Source organism: Myiozetetes cayanensis, unplaced genomic scaffold (genome assembly GCF_022539395.1).
Source record: "Myiozetetes cayanensis isolate MyiCay16 unplaced genomic scaffold, myiCay2020 scf1, whole genome shotgun sequence".
NCBI classification, from domain to species: domain Eukaryota; kingdom Metazoa; phylum Chordata; class Aves; order Passeriformes; family Tyrannidae; genus Myiozetetes; species Myiozetetes cayanensis.
In genome coordinates, this window is record NW_026086604.1 from 88,831,993 (window position 1) to 88,844,713 (window position 12,721).

Sequence of the window (12,721 nt, forward strand, 5' to 3'; positions counted from 1 at the left end):
TGTTGGTTCCTCTCTGTGAAAGTTTTTAAAGTTACGTCTTTCTGGTCAATACAAACTGAGTGATTTTGGTAGCTGAAACTCTTTCAATAATTCTTTTGTAGGCAAAATCCTTATTTACTATGCAGTTGGGAAAAGTGCAGCATTTTCGCAGTATATGAAGAGGTTTATGTTTTTGTTTATGTAGAGTCAGAGCATTCAAATGATGCTAACACTGGAGTGTAATGTGAAGGAGACATTTTTGGTTGGTGTTTAAGCCTGCCAACTATCTACTCAGCACACACAAATCCAAGGATTAATTTTTAATCTTAATTTTTTTCACCCTCTTTTGTAACCCTAATTACATGCTCTGGTTACTTCTTTTATCAGAACCAATTATATGCACCAATTGCATGTGTTAACTAATATATCTATCACATAAAATGAAATTTGCTGAGTAAAGAGTTCAAAAGATGTTCACAGGTAAGAAGCTATTTGCTCTGCTAGCCCCTGCGTGGGGTTGGCAGAGCTGCACTGTTAGGAGTGTTATGGGAAGGCTTTTCCATGTCAGATTTGCTTCTCATATTGTCTGAGGCTGCTTAAGAACAGACAGTCTAAGCCATGCCAAAAGCCCACATGGGCAACACACACAGCCAGGACAAAAGCCCACAGTGAGTGGCTGGAGAAAAAAAGCAAGGTCTGCTCCTGCTGGGTGACAGCTCAGGGAAATCCTGAGTCTGTGCTGGGCTTAGCACAACTTGCTTGATCTCTGCATTTATCTGAATTTCTAAATCTATGTGCATTTTTGTCTTCTATACTGTACTGAAATACGCAGGTAAGTATTTTAAAACAGACTTCTGTCTGCTTTTGTACTGCTGCCTGTTTCTTTTAATGACACATTTTTCAAAGTCACAGAAGTTAGCCAACATTCATAATTATCATCACCCTGGCACTTGTGATTTGGAATTACTATCATGTACATCTCTCGGTCATTCATTTTCCAGGCTGAGTAGTTCTCTTATATTTAATACAGAGGCTAATTCATAACTTTTTAACCATCCATCTCTGCTGTGCCTTTTTTAGTTCCTCTACAATCCTTTTGCAATGAGGGACTCAGAACTGCACAAGCCACCAGGACTCTACATAGTGCCACACAGTGGTGTTTCTGCTTTGCTATCTATTGTGTATTCTGTCTATATGGCATCTATTGTAATTCTTAACATTCAATATATTTTTTTAAGCCTCTCCAAAGCACTTGGCTGACAATGCCATAGGAATCCAAAGAACTCTTTTCTCAGTAGCAAGAGCTCATCAGAACCTATTGCTGTGCCTGTCAAATTATGATCATTTATTTAAGTTTAAATTTAGCATTTATCAACACTGAATATCATCTACCATTTTCTCACTTGGATCACTCAGTATCATGAAATATTTCTGTAATACCTCATAAGTTTAATTGTTGCTGTTGTCACCATTAATATCCTCAGTGTAAAGGATTAGTTTTGCTATTCACTTCCCTTTCTAGGTTATTTATGGATACATTAAACTGTATTGGTCTTAGCACAAATTCCTGAGGAATGCAGAAAGAGACCTCCTCCCCTCCATGACAAAAACTGACCATTTGCTCCCATCCTCTGCTTCTCTTTAAATCGGTTATTTGTTTGGTGTGTGAAGTTCACCTCCCAGTCCATGGCAGATTAAATTCATTAAAAGCCTTTTCTGAGGAACCCTGCCAGAAGTCTTCCAGAAATGTTCACAGACTCTGTCAACTGCAACTCTTGTCCATACATACTTCCAAAAGTTTCAAGGCCTGGAGACCATGACCTTGCTGCAAAAGCCCTGTTCTCATTCTTTTATACATTTATTTTTTCCTTTTGGCCTTGAGGAATTTGTTCTTTGAAATCTCTTTGTGGTCTCTATTTTTGTGTATTTACACGTCTTGCTACAGAGGTTGTTTTACTTGCATTTTCATCTTCTGGACACCAAAGGGTCTTTTGGTCTCATTTCAAACAGACTCCTTTCTTCTGGTCTTTAGTCACACTACATTTAGTAGAGGTTTGCCTTCCAAAATTGTTCTCTTTTTTTGCTAGGCAATGTGCATGTGTTGTGAGCCTCTAACACAACATCTTTAAGCAATTTCTATGTTGCATGCAAACACTTAACCCTTCTTTCTGCATTCTGAATTTTAAAAGCTTCCCTGGTTTTATGCACAGCCACCTTTTGAAATGAAACACCACAGTAGTGGATATTTTGCATTTTACTGTGTTCCAAGGTTCTTGATCTCTGCTCTCCATCACAGTGCAGCTCTTCGCTAGTGGGGACATCAGGTGCACTTCTGGAGGGCCTCCTCCCCTTTGGTTTCATCTGAAAGCAACCCACTGTGCTCAGGGTAGGACAGCTCTGTGACAGGAACCAAAGAGTGGTAATTGTGTTTAAGGCACATTCCTCACCCAAATTAAAAACGGGTGGAGGGAAATACATGTACAGTCCCCGCCAGCATCTTTGCTAGACAGTCAGGAATACAGTGGTGATACCATGCTTTTCCTATTTAGGACAAGAAGATCAGCACACAGGGATTCTGTCACTGGTGATAGAGTTAAACCTGGCTTATTGGACTGTAAGCTCTCTTCTGTGTGCAGCAATGCTGCTCCAACCAGAAGACTAACTCCATCTTTCCTATGTACTTCTTCCTCTTGTATTACAGTACCAGCTGAGTCTCTTTCCACCAAATTTCTGGTAGGCCCTATACCACCAAAGGCCCTCCTTTAAAACCAGACATTTCTTCTCATTTCCAAACCTCTAGCCCAGAGTGCATTCATTTCATCCAATCTTCAGTAATCCTAAATTTCTATTTCCTAAATGAGTTTTACTGACTTTGCCCAATGCCTTATTGGAGGATATGGAGTTAACCCTTTGCCACTCCAACCACACGTTCTTCCACCACAACTCTAAACTTTCTTCTCATCCTTAGTTTAAAATTTCAAGAGCTCTTAGGGTGTTTTTTAGAAGCCCCCAATCTGATTCCATGTGTGGACTAGGTGAAACCTGACTGTCCCTTTACACAGGCTTAATACAAATTCTTTTATTCCAACCATTATCACTAACTCCTTGTAAACTGAAATCAATGCAATTTCAGATGCAGAATTTCATTTTTCTGTGTATTAAAGGAGATTGAGCAGTCATTCAATACAGAAATGAAACAACATCATTTAGTAATATAAAGAGAGCCACTATAAAAAAATCAGGTCACAGTATCACAGAATGAAAACAAAGTTAATGTATCAAAGGGCTAAAAACTGTCAGTATTGCTGTGGAGAACAGACAAGTGGGAAGGTACAGTTGTTTATCAGAGAGTTCAGTTAACAGTCCAAAAGGGGAATCTTGCTCGTCACACAGAACATCTCACCACCTCTGAAAAGCACAATCCCGGCCAGCCTTTGAAGATGGCAAAGTGCCTTGTCAAAGTGAAGGAACTATAGAGAAATTTCCAAAATTTAAGGGAGTTAAGAACATAAGACAGTTTGAGGAGAGAAGGAGAAGGGGGGTGGGGAGATGAAGAGAAGGAAAAGAAAAATGCACTAGGTGTTTCTAGAGTTATTTTGATATAAACATGTTAGCTGTGATTCTTGTGAAGTTTGTGAGAGCTGTGACTTCAATTTCCAAGGTAGGTTATCATAGACTGGAATCAGCTGGATTTTCAGTCAGCTTGCATATACCCAGTGCAAAGCTCTTAAAAATTATTCAAAAGAAACTGTTCTTCAAAATTTGAGGCACCAAGAGCTTTTTAATTGCTGCATAGTGATTTCTGTCTCTTACAGGAGTAGCATTTCCACAATATCAAACAAGTGTTCAATAGAGCAATAAATACAGCATATGGAGTTAATATAATTGTGTGTGTTCAGACAGAAAAGGTTAGCTCAGGATTCTTATGCCTTACTTTATATATATATATATATACAATTCCCACCTTCCCCCAAAATAAATATGTAATAAAATAACCTTTTATTTCAAACTAAGTTAATATACAATTAGTATAACCAGGCTGGAAGAATTCCATTAACCCTAAAGAACCAAACCTAACTGTGGACATATTACTTTTAATTACTTAGTAACCACTTGGTCTGCAGCTGTAAATGATCATTTACTAATGGCTTAGCTATAAAACACTACCAAAATAGTATCTGAAACCCATAGTGTATTTGAGTAGGTTGGGAACCCCATTAGTGACATATATTCTTTGTCCAAGAACACAGAAATGTTGTCAGAATCAGGATAACTGGACAATTCACCTGTTTCTGTGGGCATCTTGCCTCAGTTAGTTATGTGAAATGGGAATGGGAAGGTGATTTATTTACATCTAGTATTGGATGGGCTGGTCTGTGAACCTAAGGATTTTCAAGTCGATTAAAATTGAAATTGCCCTGATCAACAGCTTTTCCTGAATGAAGGGGCAGAGAAAAACAAGCAATAAAGCTGTGATTATTAACTGACTCTGCCTATCATAGGAGCTAACAAGCACAGTTATTCAGATATTTGCACCTGAGATTCTAATGGTTCTAGAAAACAACACATAAAAAAAATTAGTAAGCATATTACAACGTATCATCATTAGCTCTGAAGGGATTTTTGAAAAGCTTCCTTGCAAAACTGGTCTGCAGGCATAACAGTCTTCTGAATTTTTCATATATACAGAAGTCTTTAGCTGTCAGTTAACAACTCACTTTTTTGAAAACACTGGATCGTCTTATGCCTTGCAGAAATTTTTTTTTTTTTTTTTTTATTTATTTATTTAATAGTCCAGAAAAATAGACGTAGTTGTACTAGTCTCACAATGCTATGATCCTGGAATGTCTGCTTTGCTGTCCTTTTAGATGGCAGGGCCGTGAATCCATTTTAACTCCTTTGCTCAACTTACCTTGGCTGTTTTAAAGCCCATACTTGTCCACTGGGTGGTAGCAAAGTGCACCGATTCGGAAACACTATAGCCACAACACACTTTGGACACAAAGGATCCAGGAAAACAGACAACAAACTGCCCGCTCTGCTGTACAGTACGGTGCACCCTGATCCCCTCCTTACACAAGATTTCCGGGGAGATCTAGAAAGACATTAAAACAAAAACAAAATCAATCAGAACTTTAATTTATAGTTAGATCCCCTTCCTTTCTGGGTACTGCTGCATGCTACTGCTTGTGGAGCAAACTGCTCTGTTCACTTTCTCTCTTCCCTTCTGCACATGCCAAAGCTCAGGTGAGGAGTGAGGATTACAGAAGTGGCTCTTCTGGAACCAACAGTTTAAACTCACACTTGCCAAACGATCTCAAACACAAAGCCTCAAAAGAACACTACTACTACAGAACATCTAGGTCCTTTCCAAGGCACTGAATCCACCTTGCCACTACAGTTCTGTTAGATGTAAACATGGATAGCTGAGCGACGGGTTTTTTTTCGCACGGGCTCCCAAATTTATACTCAAATGCACTAAATGGAAATTGTTATCCTCAAAATAAAGAAAGGAGCCAAAAATACTTGAAGTACTAGGCTTCTCCTATCCATGCTGGCATCATAAAATGTTAATTACAGAAGATTAATTGATTAAAAGCAACTCCCTTTGTGAGATTAAATACATTATGGACAGTATTAAAAACAGACATTTATTGCACTGTCCCATTTATTTTTATGTGAGCCTTGTTAGAAAAATGCCATGTTGGTAAACATTGCAAATAGGAAGTAGCCAAATTTTAACAACACCCTCTGCGTCACTGTAGTGTAATAATAAACCAAAATAAATCCCCAACCAATCAGCTTCATGATTAGCCTTGGGTTCTTAAATGGGAACACGTCTCCCAGTGTTAACTTACCATTACATTACTTTCAAGCATTTCCAGCCCTGGAGTGCCATTGGCTTGCAGCAGGGTATGTACCACATCATCAAGTTTGTTCTCCTCTGCAGCAGGAATGCAATACCTGTTGTTTTGTCAGAGGAAAAGAGAAAGATTTACTGTGGAGTAAATAATGGTCCACAGCTACACAGTAACAGGCAATTCAGACCAGGACATTGAGTAAAAAAAAGAAATTAAACAGAGGCTTTCCCACACAGTTCTTTTTGGTAAAACACTGAGGATTGAAGGAAAGCTGTTTATTTAGATTCAGTCTGATGGTGTTCACTAGGTATCAAAGGACACAAAATCCCCAAAACAGAAATGTGAAAACTCAGTGCTCTGTAGAATCAGAGGAAAGAAACCAACAAGAAACTGACATTCATCTTGACAGCACCAAAACAGGTAATTACAGGCAGAATTTTGCATCTCATGAGCACCAATATATGTTCTGCTATCTTTACAATAAATGGCTGCATGTATTACCTGTGCATCAACCAAAAGATCTTCACATTTAATAATGTTTTCTTTTTGTAACAGTCAAGAAACCACAAATCCTCTCTACTCTTGGGACGCAAAGTTGCCTAACACCTTCTAAAGAAATCTCACATCCCTCCTCTCCCTTGCAACAAAAGACCTGACTAAGAGCAGCCAAAGCAGCAAGGGAGATTTAAAACTCTGCTGGGTATTTGCCAAGTTGCACATCCTCCTCTCCTTCAGAAGCCAAGGAAGCAGCTGTCCTCTCTGTGCTCGCTGCCAGCAGTGCTCCCTAAGCAGAAGTGACAAGAAATAACATAGGAGTCGTGGGTCTTGGCTTCATCACATCCAGAGAACTGCTATTTTTCTGGCTGCAGGGAGGTGATATGGTGACAATTAGTCACTGCTCTTGCCTGCACCCTGTCAGAGTGGTAATAGTTTATGTCCACCCTGAAGATACCTGTTCCCAAGATCTGGTAGTTGGTACTTGATGACTGTGAGCTGAGCAGCACAGCCTGGGGGAAACGGTGCAAATCCTGGGATTCCCAAACCTGCCCTGAGTTGCTGCCATGCTATGCTTTATCTCTCTGACATTATTTTATTTGGGTTTGTGATGCTCAGGCAAGTAAAAGGCATCTCCAGCTTTATCATGACTTACCAGTTCACTTTAAGCAATGAGACCTCAACCTGGATTCCATTTCCTCCATACCAGATACATACATGGAGCAATTTTTCCAAACTATCTACTATCTACTCCTACAGCTAATTTTAACCACAGTAAGAGCTCTAATGAGCTGGTTGCCCAGGTGTACACAGACTGACTTCTTACATATACATTGAAAATGATCAGGACCTTGCTAAGAAATGCTAGGTTTAGAGAGAAGTGAAGTGGAAGAACATCTCAATAAGGATGAAGTCCCAACAGCAATTTTAAATGCATGCCATGTATCAAATACTATGCAGTACCTGTGTTGCTAACATTGATAGCTTTAGAACAGCTCCATATGAAGTGTATTACTCTAGTTACACTATAATAACAGATTTGAAACAGTGATGAAAATATTTTGAATTTGAACCCAGAATGTGGCAGAACCCACTCGTTTCTTTTAGAGTAAGAAAACATGGCTGGAACTATCAAAAGATTCAAACATGTAGTCCCTCATAAGATGGGGCAAGAAAAAAGCATGAGAAGGATGTGTGAAGAGGAGGGGCAGTACACAAGTGCATGGAACTATCTGAGTACTGGGGCAGGACTGAGTGGAATGAAGATCCTTTGCAACCGGTCTATGCTGCATTTTCACTCATTTACAATTCTTGATGTATCTATAAAAGTGGGAAGTGAGCAGCCAGTACAGACTTCTGAATGCCTTGGGCAGAACAAGATTTTCTTCACACTTTTAACGGGCACTGAGGATCCCTCCAGAATAAAAAGGATAGGTCACTGACCTCTGCCCTGCATGCAAATTGAGTTCTCCCCTGTTTTCTCATCAGGAGGTAAAACCTGAGAGATTAGAGTGAGCTGAGCAATCTGAAGGCAAATGAAGCACTACTGGTTTTAGTACCACAGGGTCTGTCCTTAGAAGGTACGATTTCTGGACTGTGGGTGGACTTCACAAGACAGAGGAGAGCTTTGGTGCCCAGTGGCCTGCTTTGTTATCCCTGAAGTCGCCAATGAAAGCAATGCTGTCAGGGCTACTCCAAATATTATGCCAGACCTAGAGTTATTAAATTAATCTTTTCCTCAATAAAGCTGAGTACTTTATTGCACTGTTAAAACTTGTAATGAGCTAATGAATATTAGCCTGACACTTCAATCTGGCAGCCTTCCTGAAGAATAGCCTTTACAGATGAAGGAGTTTCTCTTCCTTCTTGTGAGTTATTCGTGCTTACTATCCCTGTTTCATCAAGGTAATTATCAAAAACACACCTTAAGGTATGTACTTGTGTATAAATAAGTCCATCAAGAGAAAGCAAATAGCTTCTTCTATTCTTCCTGGCATGGAAAAACCACAAAAAGTAGCCTTTCCTAAAATTTGGATTGTCTGCATTCAAGTCTATTCAATCCCAAAAGGCAAATGTTTTGACCCACACAGTATGAAGAGTGGCCTCAGAACTCAGTTAGGAGATTCTTGAATGCCTTTTGTTTAGAATTTACTGTCATTTAAGACTAGAATAATGTCATAGAGAGAAACAGACTCACCTAAGGTTCAGGACAACATACCTTGCTCAGCAATTTGTCCTGATAGTATATTATTATAAAAGATTACAGATTCCCGATTCACAGAGGAGGGAGAAGAGTCATGAAATGCCTATGACAGAAAGCGACAAACTCCAAGGTCTGCAGCATAATCAGGCATTTAACCTTTACCCTTTGATATGATCGCATACAGAACATTTATTCAACTTAAAATATTTAGAGAGAGGAGATTCCTGCCTTAATAGTCTTCTCCAGATTTCAAATCATTTTTTCTGGGCCATATGCTTTCCCAGTGACAGCTGGATCAGCACATCAGCAGTATCTGAGAAACGTGGAAGTTCACACTTTGCAGGTGAATAAAGAGCAATTGACAGTGACGCCACCGCCACCGTGGGGATTTCTGGATGCAAAGGAGACCCTGCAGACCTCCTTCTGTCACACCACATGAGGAGTCAAAGGCTCCCCAGAGTTCCAAGTTCCAGAGGGCACCACTGGAACTGCTGAAATGGAACCAGCTTCTCACCTTTGCAGGGAGGCACCATCGAAATAACTCTTCTTCTCTGTTTATTGCATTTTCTCTAATTAAAAACCACAGTCAGTAACTTATCATTCATTGTTTTCACTGATGATGCTTTTGGATAATAACACCAATGTGACAGGAGCCTGGCTGAAAGGCACATGACATGGCAGCAGCACCTGCTTTCTCCATCATGCCTCCATTACCTTCCATTGCAAACTAAATCATCATCATCTGCAGTACTAAATATGCACTGAATTCAGGAAGGGATGTTTAAGTTTAAGTTTAGGAATGTTTAAGGGATGTTTAAGTTTATATCACATTTTCCCATTAAAACTGGACCTTCTAGGTAAGACTCATTCATGCAAAAGATACTACACAAACTGCTGTTAATACCAGCCTACAGAGAGTAACTGCAGTCAATATGAAGAAAACAAAACGCAGAAATACCTACCAAATGCAATCAGCACCAGTGTGTAAGTAGTCAATGTATGGAAGGTGATTTTGGTCTCGAGACCAGCATGAGGTAGAAAAGACCATGCCAATATTTAGCCAAGGAATTGTCACTCCTGAAACAGAGAGATTGAAAAATGAGTTTTGAGTAATTGCAGTTTGTAATTAAAAGACAGTTTGAGGAGGCATTTAAGTTGAAAATCTTATTCTACCCATGAGCTGACCCTTGAAATTTTAAGTGTTCCTATCAGAGTGAATAATTCACGACAATAATTAAACAAACTCAGCATTTTTCACTAAGAAAATATCTACTGACCAATTACAGTGCCCTTGAACATACTTGTTTTCTAACAGCTGTATAAAATTTTTATTCTTTGGGGAATTTACAAATACCCGTAATTCAAGCTCAGTGCCATTGATCAGAGGAGGTTGCTTCATGTTTTCAAGCATCCATCTAACTTTTAAACAGGTGTCCTGTTTCCCAAGTGGTTTATTCAGGCTCAACACCTGCACAAGAGATTCTATTATGCTTTCAGCTAATGTTTCTACCAGTAAATTACAATGGTGTATATGCAGCTGGAGCACTCACGACGATTCATTTAGAAAATGTGTATGCTGCTTTGCCCAGTGCTACAGACTACATTTTGCAAGCCAGGAAGGTGCACGGCTCTGTCCTTCATCACCCTGACACAAAAGAAGAACACCGATACACTGGCAACAAGGGATACTGCAAGTACAACGGGTTCCTCTCAGGAATACAGTCTCAACTATTCATCAATTCTTTATCTGCACCCCTGCCTTCATTCCTTTACATACCACCTGCTACATACAACCAGATGTCTACTCAGTCAGCTGGCAAACAGAGGGGCCAGAAGGAGGGAGAAGCCTTTGGTGACTGTACCACCACATTTGGAGGACAATTCCACCAGCTGAAAACAGAGGAAAGAAACTTGCTTACCAGGCACAGCACCAAGATGTCGCAGGATGGATCCTGTATTATTAGGAAGGACTGTGAGGTTCCACCCATGCCTGTTTGAGGGGTGATACAGAGGCAGACGTGTCAGTGCACATTCCCAGTGCCAACACCCCCAGTGCCAAGCTGCCCTGCTGGTCTCATGCCCTTACTTCTGCTCAGCACAACAGGGCAACCAGAATAAGTCGACAAAACAGACAGGTGGATTTGGATCTTACCTTGAAAACGGTTCAGACTTTCCCACGGGAAAACCACTCCCGTGGGTGTTGGTATCTACTTTTCCACAATGCACTGCTACATGGCAATCTTTCTGTTCCACTATCCGCCAGTATTCTTGCTGTGGTAAGAGAAAGTAGTAATGCATTTTTAATTCGCTGAACAAGGTATCTCTCATTAAAATATAAACCCAAGAAATTTACAGGGCTTTCATGACCTCAATGTAATTCAACATAAAGCACTGCTTAAAAATAAGAATATAAATTATTAAAAGTTAACAATGAATTGGGAAGACAGAATTTATATCCTCTTGGCTCCTGTGCTTCAGTACATGTCAGATTAAGAATTCTTTCTCTTCCTCAGCTCATCAACACCTTTATTAAAAATGTTCAAAAAATTAAAAAGGAAGAATCAGCACCATGTCTATCTAACTACTAGTTTTTCTCCCAAACTAGACAGCCTCACACTGGTTATGGTAATGCTTGATGGTCAGTTGTACTGAGTCCCCATATTCAATGCCCTGAAATAAAAACTTTTACCACCCCTTGAGTTGGCCTCACCTCTACTTCAGCTACTGTAGGCTCCTTCGTGAAGCACATGTTCATGATGTTTCTTGCTGTTCGGTAGAAGGTTGTTAAAGAAACAGACCTACCCTGTGGAAAAATAAAATAAAATTAAAAGTGAAAATAAAAAAAAGGCCTCCATTCCCCCTGTTCTCACTCTTTTCCTTACAGGCTCAATCCCAAATGACAACAAAGAGAAAAAGGGCAATGTCTCCAGAAGAGGTGTAGGTCTAAAGCTCATTTTGTATCTGAGGGAAAATACTTCAGAAGATAGAGAAATTTAATCACATCAGCTCACCAAATCAATCACCCAAAGGCCAACTGAATGTTCCCAGAAGGAACAGTGCTTTGTCCAGCACAATGCTCAGTATTTGATAAAACAGAAGATGGACACAGCCCAGCTTCCTATGACAGGTTGCAAAGGACCTAGTAGGCAGCTAACCTGCACTTTACAATCAAATCCAATACGTGATCCAAGGACCATGTGGCTACACTCTTTATATAGAGAAACAGTTGAAAAATACTTTAAAAATTCACAGAAACGTTCAGCATAAACTAGTATCTAGTGGAAGGTGATCACAAAAAGTAAAGTTTACCAAGATTACTGTAACCAATTGCTTATGAAAACTAATTATGCTCAATTCAATAAAAGTAGTTCCAATGCAAGGAACCAGGACCTGTTATTACAAGGCTGACAAAAGGAAAACACTTAGTAAAATTGCTGAATGAGTGCACTCTTAACTGTTGGCACTGCTGCTCTATGAGAAGAGGCTCTGATTCTGTTTTCTGCTTGAGCTATACCAAAGTTTCCAGACACCTGCTTTCATGCATACCTACAACACCAGATGCTCTAGGAAACACTATCTGACAGCTTTGAAGGCAAGAGCACCTTGCTTCTTTCAGCCCAGACATACTGGCATGCCCAGACAGTAACACCTCCATTGTCTTCTCTGCCCCAGGGCAGAAGAAACACCCTGGGAGGCCACGAGGGCCGGCAAGCACTGCAATAGGTGCCGTGGCCTGACTGCTTTGAGGGCATTGCTGCAGGCAGAGACCAGCATCGCTCTGCAAATGTGGAGTAGAAAATGTCTTTGCTCCCTTGGAGCAGAAGATATCTTTGCTCCCTTGCCAGATCTACTGCTCCTTCCTCTAACTCCCATCATACCCACTGCCTGGCCATCTGAGCGCGAGCGACCACAGACTTAAAAACTCTGCATAAATGAACACTTTATTACTCTGACTATTACCTTTCTAGTTTTTCAATTATGAAACAGATCTGCCAAACCACGTCATTCTTTTCTTGTGTTTTAATTTATTTAATAACTATGTCCAAGAGTAAACTAGAAAGAACTATACAAGCAGCTTTTCCCCCAGAGGCCAAGTCTATCACTCTGCCATACTCATATGGTTGTAACATTGTCATTTTTTTAATTGAATGCAGCATAATTAGCTTTAACAAAAAAGTCTGTG

General features: G+C 40.0%; 1 protein-coding gene across 2 annotated transcripts in view; it reads right to left on the reverse strand.

Annotated features, from left to right (window-relative positions):
• Positions 1-12,721, reverse strand: part of JARID2 (jumonji and AT-rich interaction domain containing 2) — a 215,211-nt gene that overhangs the window by 7,763 nt on the left and 194,727 nt on the right. For both annotated transcript variants that reach the window (XM_050307645.1, XM_050307717.1), the window contains exons 9-14: positions 11,249-11,341; positions 10,691-10,809; positions 10,458-10,528; positions 9,501-9,615; positions 5,838-5,943; positions 4,892-5,074 (exon numbers count right to left, since the gene is read on the reverse strand). In XM_050307645.1, the coding sequence (XP_050163602.1) occupies positions 4,892-5,074; positions 5,838-5,943; positions 9,501-9,615; positions 10,458-10,528; positions 10,691-10,809; positions 11,249-11,341 (687 nt within the window). The remainder of the gene's footprint in view (positions 1-4,891; positions 5,075-5,837; positions 5,944-9,500; positions 9,616-10,457; positions 10,529-10,690; positions 10,810-11,248; positions 11,342-12,721) is intronic.